The following is an 18,839-nucleotide window of genomic DNA, read 5'->3' as shown; positions in this document are numbered from 1 at the left end:
TCTCTGCTCAGCAGGGAGCCTGCTTCCCTTCCTCTCTCTGCCTGCCTCTCTGTCTACTTGTAATCTCTGTCAAATAAATAAATAAAATCTTAAAAAAAAAAAAAGAGGAAGAAAACAAAACTAAATTTGTAGGGCAGGATAGGTTACCTTGGTTGGAAGAAAAATTAGAGATGAAGTTTAGAAAAGATGGAAATGAGAGTCTCTGGTTTAGTTTTAGTAATGTAAGAAAGGATGGCTAGATTACATTCTTTTTTTTTTAATATAGAGATTAAATTTTATTTATTTATTTGTCAGAGAGAGTGAGCACAGGCAGACAGAGAGGCAGGCAGAGGCAGAGGGAGAAGCAGGCTCCCTGCTGAGCAAGGAGCCCAATGTGGGACTCGATCCCAGGACTCTGGGATCATGACCTGAGCCGAAGGCAGCCACTTAACCAACTGAGCCACCCAGGCGTCCCTAGATTACATTCTTAACTGTGGGATTACTTTTTTAAAAATTTCTGATATGAGGAATTTGAGAGGCAGGGCGGGGGCTTGGGGGGGGTAGGGAAGGAAAAAATGAAACAAGATGGGATTGAGAGGGAGACAAACCATAAGAGACTCTTAATCTCACAAAACAAACTGAGGGTTGCTGGAGGGTGGGAGGTAGGGAGAGGGTGGTTGGGTTATGGACATTGGGAGGGTATGTGCTATGGTGAGTGCTGTGAAATGTGTAAGCCTGATGATTCACAGACCTGTACTCCTAGGGCATATAATGCATTATGTGTTAATAACAATAATTTAAAAAATTTTTAAAAATAAAGTAATATGGCACTCTTAAAGAAAGAAAGAAAATTTCTTCTAGCCTATTTATTTAAGTGAACTGGAGTGAGGGATATTTGAACCAGTCCATTGTGTTATCGGTGATTTTTACATATAGGTCTTGAGTTTTTGACCGTTTGTCATTCTCTCTTTGAAAGATTTTTGCAAAACCCCTATGCTCAGATTTTTTGTTTTTCATTTATCTTTAAAATGTTACCTTTCCACTCTTTTCTTATCCTTAGAGTCAGCCTAGGTAGCAAATACTTAAGGACTTTGACCTATTGGAGTGATAGTAGCAATACAAAAGAATCTGAATTGATTGGGTAGATATTGAAAGGAAGAAAAACAAACCATTCTCCATTAATTTGTGAATGGGTAAGAGCTTTCTTATAATGATTTATTAATTTTGTTCTCATAAACCTTTTAGAACTACAGAGCACGTCCTTCTTGTTTTTCTATTCTCAAAGAAAATAGATGTACTTTGAAGTGAAATAGTAGCTAAGCAGGTATCTGAAATTTTAAGAAGATGCCTATCAATATTTTATAAGGTAACTCCTTAAGTTATCTACATCATGTTGAACAAAGAAGAATTAAAAAACAGTGGTTAATGATGTAGTATTATCGTTAACACCAGCTTGTATAAACTTGTGTCGGAGTTTTATATTACTGTGATTATTTACAGAACTGTTGGATCGATTGCTTGTTTTGTGTAGCCCCCAGTTTAAATGAATTCAAAGAAACCTACATCCAAAAAAAAAAAAAAAAGAAAGAGAAGAAAAGAAATTGACCTATGTGCTTCCTAACTCTTTAGGGGTTTTTGCTCTCATGTAAAAGTCCAAGTTTTGTGTGTGATGAGGAATGCTTTCCTCAAATGCTCTTTCCAAGGAATTGTTGGTAGTTCTTGCCAATGCAAGGCATTTTATCTTAATGTATATGTAATATTTTTCACGAGGATTATAATTTTCATACCCCAGTGTAAGTCTCTTGGCTAAATGGAATTGTTAGAAAATACTGTTGTTCATTTCTATATAAAAGATTTTCAGTATTTTCTTTGCCTTGTAATTTTTAACAATATCTTTCCCCTAAAGATATTATTCTAATATGTAAATATTATCTAAATATCTAATATCCATAATATTTAGATATTGTGATATTTAATATCTAATATCTAAAGATGTTCTTCTAAAACTCAAACTTATTTTAAAAACAGTTGAATTAAAATAAAAAGTAGAGGTGCATTTTTAGTATTTTCTGAATGGATTAAAGGGCATTTAGATCTTATAAGAAGTCACCTGGAACGTTGCCAGCTGTGTTCTTGGCATTACATACTTGGTCAGCAGTGCCTTAAGACATCTTGTTTACCTTCCTAACCACTCTCTGCCCTCAAATGAATAAATGGAAAACAACATCAAGGCAAGAAAACTGAAGTGATATGTAATTTATTTTCTTGTCAATAAACTGTAAGAAGATTTTATCACCGCTTTAAAATTGATTATTTTCTTATATGTATTGATGAAGAACAGTAATTTGTTCTCCTTTAGTAGTTACATACTGTAGTCAGTTGTGAATGAGATCAAGTCATTAAAATTTGTCAATCAGGAAGATGTAACAAAATGAATTTCACATACAAATTTCTCCCAAATATCTGCTTATTAGTATAATAGCTGTTTATTTCCAATGGCTAAGATAGTAGCTTTCAAAAGAATGTATAAAATACATATATGTTTTCGTGATAATACTGTTCTCATTCTCTCCCTTCTTTCTGCATAGCAATATGTAAAACTACATAGTATGCAATAGTGACAATATGCTATAGTTTAAATAACACGAAGTTAGAGGGGCACTTGGCTGGCTCAGTTGGAAGAGTATGCAACTCTTGATCTGGGAGTTGTGAGTTCAAGCCCCACGCTAGGTGTAATTATTACTTAAAAAATAAATAAGCTTAAATAACATGAAGTTAGAGTCTAGAAAAATGAGAATATTTAAATGTCTTTATTATAATGACAGTGTTTTACCAAGGTATTTTTAAGATTTTTATCAATCAAGAGCTTATAGCTTCAAATTCATGCACACTTAAAAGCAAATAAACACATATAGAGGCTTGGTTAATGCCTGCCAATTCTACTTTAATAAATATTTTCTGAAGAAATAATAGGAGTTGTAGCCATAGGTTTATGTTCAAGATTATTCATCATGGCATTTAAAAATATTAACAAAGTTAGTAGAAGTAAAATCAATGATAAAGAAATAGATCAATAATGTTATGTCCATAAAATAAAATACTATGGAGCCATTAAGATATATTTTCAAAGACTATGTAATGAAATGAAGAAAAAGGTTAAATACAAAAATACTTTTTAAAAAGGTGCTTTTAAACAAAACAAAACAAAATTTAAAAATTTTTAAATAAAAAAGGTTCTTTTGTCCTCCTACATTTTGGAAATGGATAGATGATCATCAGGTTAAAACTACTTGTTTTTTTGTGAAACACCTGTTACATGTAGTCAGCTGAGAGTGACGACTGTTTAACAGTCTTCTCAGGAGACAGCTTATTACTTTCTCTTTACTGTCAGGATAGGAGCCATTTCTGAAAAGTTTAAGCCCTTTATTTTGTGCAGAAATCTTATATGTAAGGGAGTTGCTAATTGGAGTCATATACATAAATAAAAGAAGTGGAAACATTGATCCTTCTTTAGGTGTGTTTTCTAAGCAAACAGTGGGAATATTTAGAGTATATTTAAGCAATGGATACAGATTCTGCAAAATGTGGCATGAATTCTGAAACCTCATTATGTTAGAAAATTTATTACATTAGCAATAAAGAAAATTCGATAAGTTTTGGGATTATGATGAAAATGGTGACAGTTATATTACAAACAAGTATACTCCATAAAAATTTGTTTGCCCTCAGTTACTTTATAGTCTACAAAGTTCATTTACTTTGAACTAGCATTTTCTAAAGCATCTTTTGAGGTTTTTTTCTAGTTTTTAAGTGGGAAAATAGGGTTCATTGTTCAAATAGACTTGGGAAATCCTGGGCTGGTAAGCAAAGTTAAAGGTACCTTTATCAAAGGACTGCTGATGCTTTCATATTTTTTTTAAAGATTTTATTTAATTTGACAGACTGAGATCACAGGTAGGCAGAGAGGCAGGCAGAGAGAGAGGAAGGGAAGCAGGCTCGCTGCTGAGCAGAGAGCCTGATGTGGGACTCGATCCCAGGACCCTGGGATCACGACCTGAGCTGAAGGCAGAGGCCTTAACCCGCTGAGCCATCCAGGCACCCCGATGCTTTCATATTTTTATATATTTTATTATAAATATACGAAAGAGGCATATAGTGTGTGTGTGTGTGTGTATAGTTTATTTGTCCTTTTTTGCATTTATTGGAACTAAATTTAGCATGACACATGTTGGAAAATATCTGTTTGATATTAAACTTTTTTCCTGTAACTGTTATATAAGGAATGACCGTACTGTAGAAGGTGTATTCTCCTCGTTAAACAAACAAATGACACCTGAAGGAAATTTTGCTATGCAAGTGTTTGCAAATACATAATGGGATTCTACTTTATGTATTTTTTCTTTGAATTTATTATAAGCATGCATTACTGTTCTAATCTCTGCCCCACTTTTGTTATTCAAAGTTCCTCTGTTGTATCTGCTGAGACTCACTCATGGTGGGTTTTTCTTTGGATGTTTTTGTAGTTTTGGAGTAGGAGGTCATCTTCAGCTAGGCTTTATCTGTGGAGAACCTGGGTTGAGGGTGTTCCCTTCTAGAACTGTTCTGTATTTGCTCCCCCCAGGGTATCACTAGCCTGGGAACAGTTATTGTTAATATCTGTTTGGAGCTTCTTGGGACTATGCAGATGGCTTATGGTCAAACATCATATCCAAGTCTGTGTAGGCCTGTTGTTAAACATTCACAGAGGAGACTTTTTACCAGCCCCCACTCCCCGCAAAGCTGGGCCCAGATTGAGACAATCTATTATCTCCCTGTACCAGTGGATGGATTTTTAAAATCCACTCTTTAACTAGGGATATAGGCCTTTGAGGCTCTTGGTTTTATACAGATGTCTCAGTTCTAATTCCCTACCTTACGTGGTCCTAAAGCCTTGTCTCCTGTCCCTGTAATGCCTTTTAAAACACAAACCCCTTGAGTACTGAAGAGATCAGCAAATTTCCCCAACCCATTATCAGTTTATACTGTACTTTGGTCTTCGGTTTCCTCGGTGTTTTGGGGCCCTGAGGATTTCATTTGTACAGGTTAGTCTGTGCATTTACAAGGATGTGTTTTGTTGTTTTTGTCATCTACTTAGGTAATCCAGGCTTCCATGTTGTAAAAAATGGAAATTCATGCATTACTTTCATATTCAGAAAATGATGCTAAATATATTCCCATTTTTTAAAGAAACATACTTTTTACATATTGAAATGAAATGCATAGTAGTGCTGTTTATCAGAGAAGTACTATTCTTTCTGTGGTTTTTCATTCTTATTTATGCGCAAAGCACTTCTATTTATTTGACTTATTAGAGGAGACTACTAAGTCTTTCACTTTCCTTTTAGATGTAACCTTCTGTAATGGAAGATGATTGAAGATAAGGGGCCTCGTGTTGCTGACTACTTTGTTGTAGCAGGATTAACTGATGTTTCAAAGCCTCTTGAAGAAGAAATTCAGTTCAATGATGCCTGTCATAAAGTAGCTAAACCAAAAGAACCTATCACAGATGTTTCAGTGATTATTAAATCTCTTGGGGAGGAAGTGCCACGGGATTATATATGTATTGATGTTACCCCAACTGGATTGTCAGCTGATCTCAATAATGGAAGTCTTGTGGGGCCACAGATTTACCTTTGCTACAGAAGAGGAAGAGATAAGCCTCCACTTACAGATCTAGGGTAAGTTGTTTTTTCTTTTAATTGTTGCTATTGATCAAAATAATATGCCTTCTAGATTTTGAAGTTCACTGTTCAATTTGTTTATTAATAAATACATAGCAGCTTTAGTAAAATAGACACATATTTAGAATCTTGGGTTCTCTTTCTGTGTTCCTTATACCATTTGATTATCCCTTTGTTTCCAGCACTTTCTTCTTGTCAGAGCTTCTTTTTATTAAAGGGAGAGACTTTGAAAACTTCTACAGCAAAGTACCAGAAAACTAGGGTATTGTCCTGACCACAAGAATTTTAATAATTTTAAAAGTGCTAGAAAAGGATGACTTTTGAGCATCAGTCATATGATCATTGTAGATAAATGCTTAAGGCTATATGCATCAAACAAAGATCTTTGGGTAAATTAGTGCTTTACTTCAGATACTATATTAAACTTAGGGCTCCTTTTTTCTATACCAACTTTATTGAGATAGATTTTGCATACCATGTAGTTCACCTATTTAAAGTGTACAATTCTGTGGTTTTTAGTGTCTTTGTAGAGTTGTATAGCCATCACCACAATAAATTTTAGAACATTTTTATTATGCTGGAAAGAAACCTCATACTCATTTTAGTTGCTGTCCAGTTCTTCCTAATTCCCTCAGCTCTAGGCAGTGCTTACTCTACTTTCTGTCTCTATGAATTTGCCTATTCTGAACATTTTACATAAATAGAATCATACTCTAGAGCAAAAAAAGAATACTTCTTGTGCCTGGCTTTTTTCCCTCAGCATTATGTTTTCCAGGTCTATTCATGTTGTAGTATGTGTCAGTACTTTATTCCTTTACATGGCTGAATAATATTCCATTTTATGGATGCACCTTTATTTATTTATTTATCTTCACAATTTATTTATCTATTCATCAGTTTGGTGGACATAGAGGTTGTCTCCACTTTTTGGCCATTATAAGTAATGCTGCTGGAAATAATCATGTATAAATTTTTGTATGGATATATGTTTTCATTTCTCTTACATATATATTTAGGAGTGCAATTGCTGGGTGTTATGATAACTCTGTGTTTAATCTTTTAAGGAACTGCCTGACTGTCTTCCAAAGTAGCCACACTACTTTGTATTCCCGCTGGCAGTGTATGAAGGTTCCAATTTCTCTATATCCTAGCCAACATTTTGTATTGTCATTTTGATTATAGCTTCCCTAGTGGTATCTCATTTTGGTCTTTTTGCATTCACTTGATGGTTAATGATGTCGAACATCTTTTCATGTACTTTTTGGCCACCTGAAAATCTTTTGAGAAATGTCTATTCAGAATCCTTTACCCATTTTTTAATTGGCTTGTCTTTTTATTATTGAACTTTAATAGTTCTTTACATATTCTAGATGCAAGTCCCTTTTTAGATATACGATTTACAAATGTCTTTTTGCTTTCTTTTTTTTTTTTAAGATTTTATTTATTTATTTGACAGACAGAGATCGCAAGTAGGCAGAGAGGCAGGCAGAGCTAGAGAGGAGGAAGCAGGCTCCCCGCGGAGCAGAGAGCCCGATGCAGGACTCGATCCCAGGACTCTGGGATCATGACCTGAGCTGCAGGCAGAGGCTTTAACCCACTGAGCCACCCAGGCGCCCTCTTTTTGCTTTCTTTATGGCATCCTTCAAAGCTAAAAAGTTTTTAACTTTGATGAAGTCTGATCTATTTTTTCTTTTGTTGCTTGTGTTTTGGCATCATATCTAAGAAGACTTTTACTAATCCAAGGTCATGAGGATTTACACCTAGGTTTTTGTCTAAGAGTTTTATAGATTCAGCCTTTATATTTAGGTCTTGGATCTGTTTTGAGTTCATTTTTGTATATGGTTGAGGAAGGGGTCCAACATCACTATTTTGCTTATTGATATCCAGTTGTCTCAGCATCAACTGTTGAGAATATTCTTTTCCCATTTTCAAAAATTAATAGGCCATGGATGTATGGTTTTATTTCTGGACTCTCAATTCTATTTTATTTGTCTACATGTCTTATCTTTGTGCCAGTACTACACAGTTTTGATTGCTATAGCTCTGTAGTAAGTTTTTACATTGGAAGTGTGAGTCTTCAAACTTTCTTCTTTTTTAAGATTGGCTATTCTGTCTGGTCCTTGAATTTCTGTATGAATTTTAGGATCAGCTCATCAATTTTTTTTATTGCCTATCAGATTTTTTTTATAATTTAAATTCAATTAATTAACATATAGTATATTGTTAGATTCAGAAGTAGAGGTTAGTGATTCATCAATTGCTGGTCACACCCAGTGCTCATTAAATCCAATGTCCTCCTTAATGTCCATCACCCAATTACCCCATACCCCATTCTCCCACCCACCTCTCCTCCAGCAGCTCTGTTTGTTTCATAGCTATAGTTCAGAGTGTCTTATGGTTTGTCTCCCTCCCTGATTTCATCTTTTTAAATTTTTCCCTCCCTTCCCCTGTGATGCTTTGTTTTGTTTCTTTAATTCTACATGAGTGTAATCATATGATAATTGTTCTCTGATTTACTTATTTTTCTTACATAATACCCTCTAGTTCTATCCACCTCATTGCAAATGGTAAGATTTCTTTTTTTTCAATGGCTGAGTAATATTCCATTGTGTATGTGTTTGTGTGTGTGTGTGTCACATCTTCTTTATCCATTCAGCTGTCAGTGTACATCTGGGCTCTTTCCATATTTTGGCTATTGTGGACATTGCTGCTATAAACATGGAGTGCAGGTGCCCCTTCAGACAACTATGTTTGTATCCTTTGTGTAGATACCTAGTAGTAGTGCAGTTGCTGGGTCATAGGGTAGTACTATTTTTAACTTTTTGAGGAACCTCTGTGCCATTTTCCATTTTTAACTTTTTGAGGAACCTCTGTGCCATTGGCTGTACCAGCTTGCATTCCCACAAGCAGTATAAGAGGGTTCCCCTTTCTCCATAACCTCACCAATATTTATTGTTTCCTGACTTGTTTATTTTAGCCATTCTGACTGGTGTGAGGTGGTATCTCACTGTAGTTTTGATTTGTATTTCCCTGATTCTGAGTGATATTGAACATCATTTCATGTGTCTGTTAGCCATCTGGATGTCTTCTTTGCAAAAGTGTCTATTCATGTCTTCTGCCCATTTCTTGACTGGACTATTTATTTTTTGGGGTGTTGAGTTTGATAAGTTCTTTATAGATTTTGAGTACTCAGCTTGTCAATTTTTGCAAAGATCGGGGTTCTTTTTAAAAGATGAATATGTATATGGATATGTGTTTATCTTTACGTTGATGTATTTCTCCTTTACATATATGTATCCTTACATTCATGTATTTCTCTTACGTATATATATAATATATATTCATCTTTTAAAAAGAACCCCAGGGGCGCCTGGGTGGCTCAGTGGGTTAAAGCCTCTGCCTTCGGCTTAGGTCATGATCTCAGGGTCCTGGGATCGAGCCCCACATCGGGGTCTCTGCTCAGTGGGGAGCCTGCTTTCTTCTCTCTCTCTCTGCCTGGCTCTCTGCCTGCTTGTGATCTGTCTGTCAAATAAATAAATAAAATCTTTAAGAAAAAAAATAAAAATAAATAAATAAAAAGAACCCCAATCTTTGCAGAAATTGACATCATATATACATTATATAATATATATTATATATGCCAAAGGAGAATATATAAATGTAAATATATATATGATATAGATATATCCATATATATGGAACAAAAGATGAACAAAATTTCAAAGATAGTGAAATAAATTCCCACTGAAAAACTGAAAGAAAAAGACCAAAGGAAAGCTACAAGTTGCTCTAATACTGTCTTCAAAATAGTTTATAAGAAATAAAAATTAGCCTTCTTGTTTTCGATGCTCAGTTGCAAAAGAGCATGTACTTGAGCAATATTTGAGTTAAAAATAAAGAAGATATCAATATCCCTACTTATGTTCCCAGAAGGGACCATAAAATTTCCATCTCCTATTATATTAAGTCTGAAAGTGTACAGTCATGTTTACTAATGCCTGAGGGGAGATAGAATGAATTGGAAAAGTTCCTGAAATTTCTTCTGCTTTAAAATTTCTATCATCTAATGTTTGGTGTCAAAAAGTTTTATCAAAAATCAGTTTTTATTCTCTTAATTTATGAAGGAATTATAATTTAAAGTTGGTTTCAGAACAGCTATTATATTGCCTCTTTTTTTCTAAGATTTTTAAATTATTTGTCAGAGAGAGAGAAAGAGAGAGAGGACAAGCAGGGGGAGTGACAGGCAGAGAGAGAAGCAGACTCTCAGCTGAGCAGGGAGCCCAATGTATGACTTGATCCCAGGACCCTGGGATCATGACCTGAGCCAAAGACAGATGCTTAACCAATTGAGCTACCCAGGGACCCTACTATATTGCTTCTTGTAAAGCTTATGTATTTAGTAAATGGCTTGAGAAAGTAAGCCAGCTTTTAGATCTTTTATTTGTTTCAAGTTTTCATTTATTTATTTATTTAAGATTTATTTATTTATTTGAAAGAGAGAGACACAGAGAAAGAAAGCAAAGAGAGAAGGAGACAAGCAGACTCCCTCCTGAGTGGGGAACCTGACATGGGGCTTGAACCCAGGACCCTGAGATCATGACCTGAGCCAAAGTCAAGAATCTGATGCTTAACAGACCAAGCCCCCCAGGGGCTTTTTTTTTTTTTTTTAATTCTAGTTAGTTGACTATAGTGTAATATTGGTTTCAGGAGTAGAATTTAATGATTCATCCTTAAGTGCCCTCCTTAATACCCATCATCCATCTAGCCCATCTCCTGCACACCTCCCCTCCAGCAACCCTCAGTTTGTTCTCTATAGTAAGAGTCTGTTACAGATCTTCTTTTCAGAAGATCAGGTAATTTGCTCCTATGACCACTTGATCATCCTCAGAATTATAGATTGTAGATGAAATGAAGGGTATGTTGCAGATTCTTGTTAGGGTGTTGGAGTTTCCTAATTTAGAGATGAGGAATTTTCCAAGTATAGGAAGGATTCTCCAATAGCTAAGGGCTTAAATTAGAATGAATAAATTAACCACTCTTTTTTTTTTAAGATTTTATTTATTTATTTGATAGACAGAGATTACAAGTAGTCAGAGAGGCAGGCAGAGGGGGAGGAGGCTCCCTCCTCTGCCTGCCTGCCTCCCTCCTCAGAGGAAGCAGGCTCCCTGCTGAGCAGAGAGCCCGATGTGGGGCTCGATCCCAGGACCCTGAGTCCATGACCTGAGCCGAAGACAGAGGCTTTAACCCACTGAGCCACCCAGGTGCCCCTAAATTAACCACTCTTATAAATATTCCCCTTGTTTGTCGTTGTGGAGGCTAGGGCAAGATTTTTAAGAGCCTTTGAAAAGCTTAGTTTAGTTAGACAAGAAAAGTTCCTAACAATATAAAAATAAAAAATAATAACACAAGTAATGTATATATAATAGCATAGTACCTGATTAAAGAAAACAGGTATCTTATGTTTCAGATATATTTATATTCCATATCTTTAAGAAATTCAAGGTAGTAAATGGTGGTATCTTGTTTTGTGTTGTATTTTTGTTTTCTTGTTTTCAATTGAGCATCTGTTTTCCAGGCACTATTTTAGAGGACTGACTTACACTCTCAATCTAATTCTCTTAAGATCCTATGGGTTAAATTTTTTAAAAAAAAATTTAAGATTTTATTTATTTATTTGACAGAGAGAGAGAGAACGCACACAAGAGAGCCCAAGCAGGGAGTGGCAGAGGGAGAGGGAAAAGCAGACTCTCTGCTGAGTAGGGAGCCTGATGAGGGACTTGATCCCAGGACCCTGGGATCATGACCTGAGTGGAAGGAATATGCTTAACTGACTGAACGACCCACGCACCCTTAGATTTTTAAATGTTATAGCTGAGTAGTACAAGGCTCAGAGAGATTAAATATTTGCCTAAGAGAATACAGCTAGTAACAGGTAGTAGAAATTTGAATTGAGATGTGTCTGACTTCTCTCTGTTACAATGCCTCTTTTTAAAGATTAAAAAAAAAAAAAAAAAAGAAAAGAAAGATCAAAAAGAGAAGGAGGAATCAGCATTTAAGCTAACATTAGGATAAACATAGTTGCTATGATTAAGCATCAAATTTAGCTCTAAATTTTCAAAATAAAAGTTGAAAGAAAAATTTGTTTGCTGACAGCTACGACAAAAAGGGAAATTAAAAATAACATTAGAAAGAAATATTTTGACCAATTTTTGGCACTTAGTTTTATTTGAATAATGAGATTTTAAAAAAGGAAATAATGACTGATGTTGAGGATATTACCTGTTATAACAATTTTTTTAACTTTTTTTTTTTTTAATTTATTTGACAGAGAGAGAGAGACATCACAAGTAGGCAGAGAGGCAGGCAGAGGGGGAGGAGGAAGCAGGCTCCCTGCTGAGCAGAGAGCCTGATGTGGGGCTCTATCCCAGGACCCTGAGATCATGACCTGAGCCAAAGGCAGAGGCTTAACTCACTGAGCCACCCAGGTGCCCCTGTTATAAAGCAATTTTTGTAACAAATGCAGAAACACACTTAATATAGTAGAGCTTTATTTTTTTATTTTTTTATTTTTTATTTTTTGGCTCATGTCAGGGAGTTAGCAGTAAAATACAAATCAATGAATTCTCTGAGGGAATAGACTAATATTATTCCAGTATGACATTTTCCTTGTATCCCCAAGTACTTTTTAGAAGATGTAAGGAATGGGTGGCTGGCCTGACCATTAATGAAAGCCTACCATTTTTCCACAATAAAGAAAAAGAAGAAGAAAAAGCCTATGTCTTTCACCCATCTTTGATTAAAGATGGGTTGAGGTTATTTTCTCTTTTGAAAAACCTAGAGCTGTCTCTTAAATTTGAGGGAGTATAAGAAGTAAAAGTGTGCAGGCAGGTTCTATACTATTTGGCAAGGAGCCTTTTGTAAAATTTTAACTTTGGTTAAAATATAAAGTTGCTTTTTCAAAAGAAGATTCTTGGTTGTAGAGACAAAAATAAATAAGTAAATCTATTAAATGGAGTGCTAAAGCAGTTCCCTCTGCACTTGTTGCCATTGTGTGATTTATGCCAACAAACACAAAAGATAAACTGAGTTTTCCTTACATTATTTTAATTTTGGTGGGGAAACCACTATCCTGTACTTTTAAATGGGACTGTGCAATTCAAACTTGCAGTAAGATTGGAGTATCTGCTACACTTAAGGGTTGGTTTATGATACCTGACAATATTACCTATCCTATTTGAAGATGATTTGCATTTATGTAGTTATTTATGTATTTTTCTTTTAGGGTTTTATATGACTGGAAAGAAAGATTGAAACAGGGATGTGAAATTATTCAGACTACTCCCTACGGACGCCCTGCAAATATTAGTGGTAGTACCTCATCACAAAAAATTTATATCACTTTCCGAAGAGCCTCTGAAAACATGACTCAGAATACGTTGGCTGTCACAGACATATGTATTATTGTACCCAGTAAAGGAGAAAGCCCACCACACACATTTTGCAAAGTCGACAAGAATCTCAATAACAGTATGGTAAGTGACTCTTTCATACTGATAAAATTAGCCAGTGATGAAAAGAGCATAATTTAAAATCTCTGAAAAACAGCATAACATAATAAGTGAATTAAAAAATAAGTTGTCAGGGTTTTTTTTTTTTTAATTTATTTGAGAGAGAGAGAGAGAGAGCAAGTGCATACACGTGCACAAGTAGAGGGGAGGGGTAAGGGGAGAGGGAGAAGCAGACTCCCTACTGAGCAGGGAGCCAGACAGACTTGATCCCAGGAGCCTGAGATCATGACCTGAGCCAAAGGCAGATGCTTAACTGACTGAGCCTCCCATGCACCCCTAAAAATATGTTTTTAAAGATGTTGGATATTTTATTTTGGCGGAAGTACTTTAGTTGTACTTTCAAAAGGAGTTGTACAAAAAGTTTACTTGCTTGCTTGCTTTTTAGTTAAAATAATATTTTTTCCTTTACTGGAAAAGGAGTACACTAGCCGAGGGTAATCCCTTCACTTAGATGCCATAAACTTATGTATTTGAGGACATGACTTCCCTACGTTTTTGGGAATCATCAGTCTTTCTCTATTGGATTATTTCCTCCAGCATGCAAAGCATGTTGCAGTATAGCCCATCTTTACAAAACTCCTTGACCTCTATGTCCACCTCCATCCATTGCCTCATTTTATTGTTCTCCTTTACAATAAAACATCTCAGATGAGGGGACTATATTCTGTCTGCTTCCTTACTTTGACTCTCTAACTATAGAAAGCCTAACAGGCGTTTGTCCCTATCATTCCACCAAGATTGCACTTGTTGAATCCAATGGTCTTAATTTGTAATTTTTCAGTAGGTTTTAACACAGCTGATCACTTCTTCCTTCTTGAAACCATGGCAGAAAGATAAGGTATATTCTCTTACTATGTACTCTCTTGCTTTTTCCTCCTACCTTACCCCATTCCCCTTCTGCCTTTGCTAATCCCTAACCACTACACAACACAGTGCCGCAAGGCTCAGAGGGCCCAGACCATTTATCTTTATCATCTAAACTCAATCCCTTGATGATTTAATCATTTATTTTTTTAAAGATTTTTATTTGTTTATTTGACAGAGATCACAAGTAGGCAGAGAGGCAGGCAGAGAGAGAGAGGGGGAAGCAGGCTCCCCGCTGAGCGGAGAGCCCGATGTGGGGCTCGATCCCAGGACCCTAGGATCATGACCTGAGCCGAAGGCAGAGGCTTAACCCACTGAGCCACCCAGGAGCCCTGATTTAATCATTTAAATACAAGTTAAATACAAGTGGTTGGCTTCTAAATTTATGTGTCTAGCTTGGACCTCTATAATTCATCTCTTCTTGAATATCTTATAGAATAAATCATCGCAAATTTAACATGTCTAAAACTCAACTCCTTGTGTGCCTATTCCAGCCTGTTTAGCCTGTGGTCCTCCTCATCTAGTAAATGAAAAGTTCCACTCTTCTAGTTGCTCAGACTAAAAACCTTGCAGTAATCCATAACCTTTCTCTTCTACTTTTCATTCAATTCTTCTGTGAATTCTGTTGACTCTAATCTCAAAATGTATCTTTTTTTTTTAAAAGGATTTTATTTATTTGGCAGAGAGAGGTCACAAGTAGGCGGAGAGGCAGGCAGAGAGAGAGGGGTAAGCAGGCTCCCTGCCGAGCAGAGAGCCCGATGCGGGGCTCAATCCCAGGACCCTGAGATCATGACCTGAGCCGAAGGCAGAGGCTTAACCCACTGAACCACCCAGGTGCCCCCTCAAAATATATCTTAAACCTGACTACTACTCACCCTCTCCATTGCTGCAACGCTGTTCCAAGCCATAATGCTCTTTTAACAGGACTTTTGCTGTAGTTTTCTAATTTAGGAAACAGGCAAATTTTCATATAAAGGGCTGACTGTTAAGTTTTGCAGGTCATATATAGTCTCTGTCACATTGTCTTTCTCTCTCTCTCTCTCTCTCTCTCTTTTTTTTTAAACAGTCCTTTAAAAATGTAAAAACAGGGGCGCCTGGGTGGCTCAGTAGGTTAAGCCTCTGCCTTCGGCTCAGGTCGTGATCTCAGGGTCCTGGGATCAAGCCTCACATCAGGCTCTTTGCTCAGCCGGGAGCCTGCTTCCCCCTTTCTCTCTGCCTGCCTCTCTGCCTGCTTGTGATCTCTCTCTCTGTCAGATAAATAAATAAAATCTTTTTAAAAAATTAAAAATAAATAAAAATGTGAAAACAGTCTTAGCTCAGTGTACAAAGCAGGCCTTTGGTCAGATGCAGGCCATAGTTTGCAAGATCCCTGGTCTAACTGATCAAGGCTTCCATTCTGCTTCCTACAACCTATTCTTGAAGCAGCAAGAGTGATCCTTTTGAAACATAAATTAGACCATATCACTCCTCTGCTTACAACCTTTAATGGCTTCCCATCTCACTCTTAGTAAAAGCCAAAGTCCTTTCAGTAGCCTTAAGGTTATGTATAGTCTGTAATTGTCTTGGTCCTACTTTAAATTTTAAATTTTAAAGAAAAAGAATTTTGTGCCCCCTACCCGCCACCAGATTGAGAGGAGAAGCAAACTGTAGATCTTTGAAGTGGAAGTTCTTGTTCTTATTACTTGTTCTTACTTACATCTTTTGTGTTTTTTTATAGATTTTTTTTTAAAGATTTTATTTATTATTTTGACAGACAGAGATCAGAAGCAGGCAGAGAGGCAGGCAGAGAGAGAGGGAGGAAGCAGGCTCCCCGCTGAGCAGAGAGCCCGATGCGGGGCTCGATCCCAGGACCCTGAGATCATGACCTGAGCCAAAGACAGAGGCCCAACCCACTGAGCCACCCAGGCACCCCTACTTACATCTTTTGTAATCCTTTTCCAGGATTACTAATTACAATTTGGCTTATGTCCTTTCAGACCTTTTTGTGTGCACATGTGTAGAGTATATAAAATGTGAAAAAATTTATCCTTTATTTTTCAAAAACTGGAAATTTTTATATATTCTGATGTCAACTTTTGTCCACTATCTGCCTTCATCACTTGATAATGACTCTCTATTTAATTCTTGTAACAATTGTATAATATTCCAGAATATAAAAGTGAGGAATGATGATTACAAATTATTTCCAGTTTTTCCCATTACTAATAATTATGCTACTTTGATCTGTGCCTTTTTCTTTGTATATTTATTGGAGTGTCTTTGGAAGAATAAATAATTATAAGTGGAATTGATGGGTCCCAGGGTATGCTGCACATTCTGGAAATTGTTGACACACTGCTCTGAAAGGCCTGTGGTACTTTGTACTTTCATTAAGAATACCCTTTCCCAGGGTGCCTGCATGGTTCAGTCAGTTAAGCATCTGCCTTCAACACAAATCGTGATCCTGGGATCCTGGGATTGAGCCCCGCATCATCGAGCTCCCTGCTCAGTGGGGAGTGTGCTTGTCTCTCTCCCTCTGACCACCTCCTCATCCCCCCCACCCCACCGTATGCTCCCTCGCTCTCTCTCCAATAAACAAATGAAATCTTTGGGAGGGGAAAAAAAGGTTTAACCAATTTATATCCTACTAACAAAATATAAAAGTTTGGGTTTTTTAAAAAATAACTGTCAACAGTCGGATTTTTAACCACAAATTTTCAAACTTAATTTCTATTTATTTATTTATTTATTATTATGTTCAGTTAGACAGCATAAGCACTGGGTGTTATACACAACTAATGAGTCATTGAATGCTACATCAAACTTTATTTCTTAATGACCCTAGAGCAGATATGTCCTGTTATAACCATGTAAATGAATACTTTGCTAAGATTTAAAAGATTTATATATATCTCATTTATTAAGTTTTATGGGAAGCAGATTTTTTAAATTATTATTTATTTTCTCTTCTGTTAAACGAGCAACATTAGAAACACCGAAGGTTTAGATAAAGCTAGAAGAGGAAGAACTGAAATGTACTGACATGTGGCTGGATACAGTGCAGATTTTGTAACCCTGAAAAATGTTTTGAACTCCCTCAGTAAGATAGTAAAGTAGATTTGTGTTGTAGCGGTTAAGGTCAGTATGGCCAAGTGGTTCAGAGTACAGACTCTGGAGCCAGAGTGTCTGAATATGCATCCTAATTCTGATACTTACTGGCTCTGTGACCTTGGGCAAGTAACTTAGTCTCTCTATGCATCAATTTCACAATTGTAAAATGAGGTTAATAGCATCTAACTCATAAGGTATTGTGATGATTACATGAATTTAGAACTGTGTCCCAGTACATATGTGAAAGAACTATATGTGTGTTATCATGTTATCTGTAAGCATCTTCCAATTCCAGATTTTCTTTAAGAAAAATCTGCAACTTTACGTAGCAGCAGTATTTATGTAAAATCTTTAAATAGAGGGGTGCCTGAGTGGCTCAGCTGGTTAAGCATCTGCCTTCTGCACAGGTCATGATCCTAGAGTCCCAGGACCAAGTCCTGCATGGGACTGCCTGCTCAGTGGGGAGTCTGCTTCTCTCTGCCCCTCACCCCACTTGAGCTCTCTGTCTCATTGTCTTTCTTTTTGTCTCTCAAATGATGAAGTCCTAAATAAAATCTTTAAATAGATAATTCAAAAAATGGATATTTGACAGTATCTAACTTGTATCCTAAACAAATTATCTGCAGCAATGTGACTCCTAATTCAGTGACCATTTTTTGTCAATAGCCATTCACATATAAAATGCCCCATCCTTTCATGCCATCCTTCCATCTTATTTTGGCTTGGTGATGACAGGTGAGAGTTGGAGAAAGTATGCTGGAGAAAAAAGATCACGGTAGCAAACAAGAGTTTTACAGACCTTATGTGTTACTGAGAATGATGGCAAGAAGGGCTTTTGAACTTCCATGATGTGATGTCCATCTTAGTATCATTTTAGATTTGATTTGGTATTTTAGCAAGATTGTGCAGGCTCACAGGTACTTCCCATTTCCCCATTGGTGAATTTTCCATTTATTTTGTGGATGTGTTGGTTTTTGATTCAAAGTAAATTGAGAGTGTCATCAGAACCATTTCCAGGTTTTATTAGTTAATCAAGGTGTTCAAGGTAGAGTTACTGCATTGAAACTGAAACCAGAGATAGGAGTCTCTGGTTTTCCTTATCCTGAAACATTGGTCCCAGTATTGTCAGAGAGCATTTATTCTCTCCTAAAAGAAGAAAGAGGAATGTAACATCATGTGAACAGAAATAGTCTCCATCTAAACAATTGGATTTGAACTCCAGATTATGTGTAACAACTTAGGGTAGCGTCTGGTACACAGTAAGTGCTATATAAATGGTAGTTATACATTTGGTTAACTCTGCTTCAACAGTCCCTATTATGTGTATTTAATGTCTGAGGAAAAACTTTTCTTTTTTTCAGTTATATTGAAATATAATTGACATTCAGCAGGGAAGAGTTTTGTTGTTGTTGTTATTTTTTAATTTTATTTTTGCCCAGTGTTTAAATTTTTAAAGAAATATTATAGGAATATTATATATATATATATAATATTATAGTAATAAAATCCTCTTAAAATTTTTTTTCTTATTCTTAAATCTAGTGTCAGTCTTGAAAATAGGGAAACTTGCCTGCTCTTAATAATAGATGTCTTGTGGCGATGGGTTGTGCTTTATATC

General features: G+C 36.1%; 1 protein-coding gene across 1 annotated transcript in view; it reads left to right on the top strand.

Moving 5' to 3' along the window:
- Positions 1-18,839, top strand: part of DENND4A (DENN domain containing 4A) — a 126,970-nt gene that overhangs the window by 36,943 nt on the left and 71,188 nt on the right. Inside the window, exons 3-4 of the mRNA XM_080808513.1 lie at positions 5,364-5,696; positions 12,982-13,231. Coding sequence (XP_080664639.1) covers positions 5,386-5,696; positions 12,982-13,231 — 561 coding nt within the window. The 5' untranslated portion in view covers positions 5,364-5,385. The remainder of the gene's footprint in view (positions 1-5,363; positions 5,697-12,981; positions 13,232-18,839) is intronic.

Source organism: Martes martes, assembly GCF_963455335.1.
Source record: "Martes martes genome assembly, chromosome: 7".
Lineage (NCBI taxonomy): Eukaryota > Metazoa > Chordata > Mammalia > Carnivora > Mustelidae > Martes > Martes martes.
Note: the sequence above shows the minus strand (reverse complement) of the source record. Positions and strands in the feature narration are given on the sequence as shown.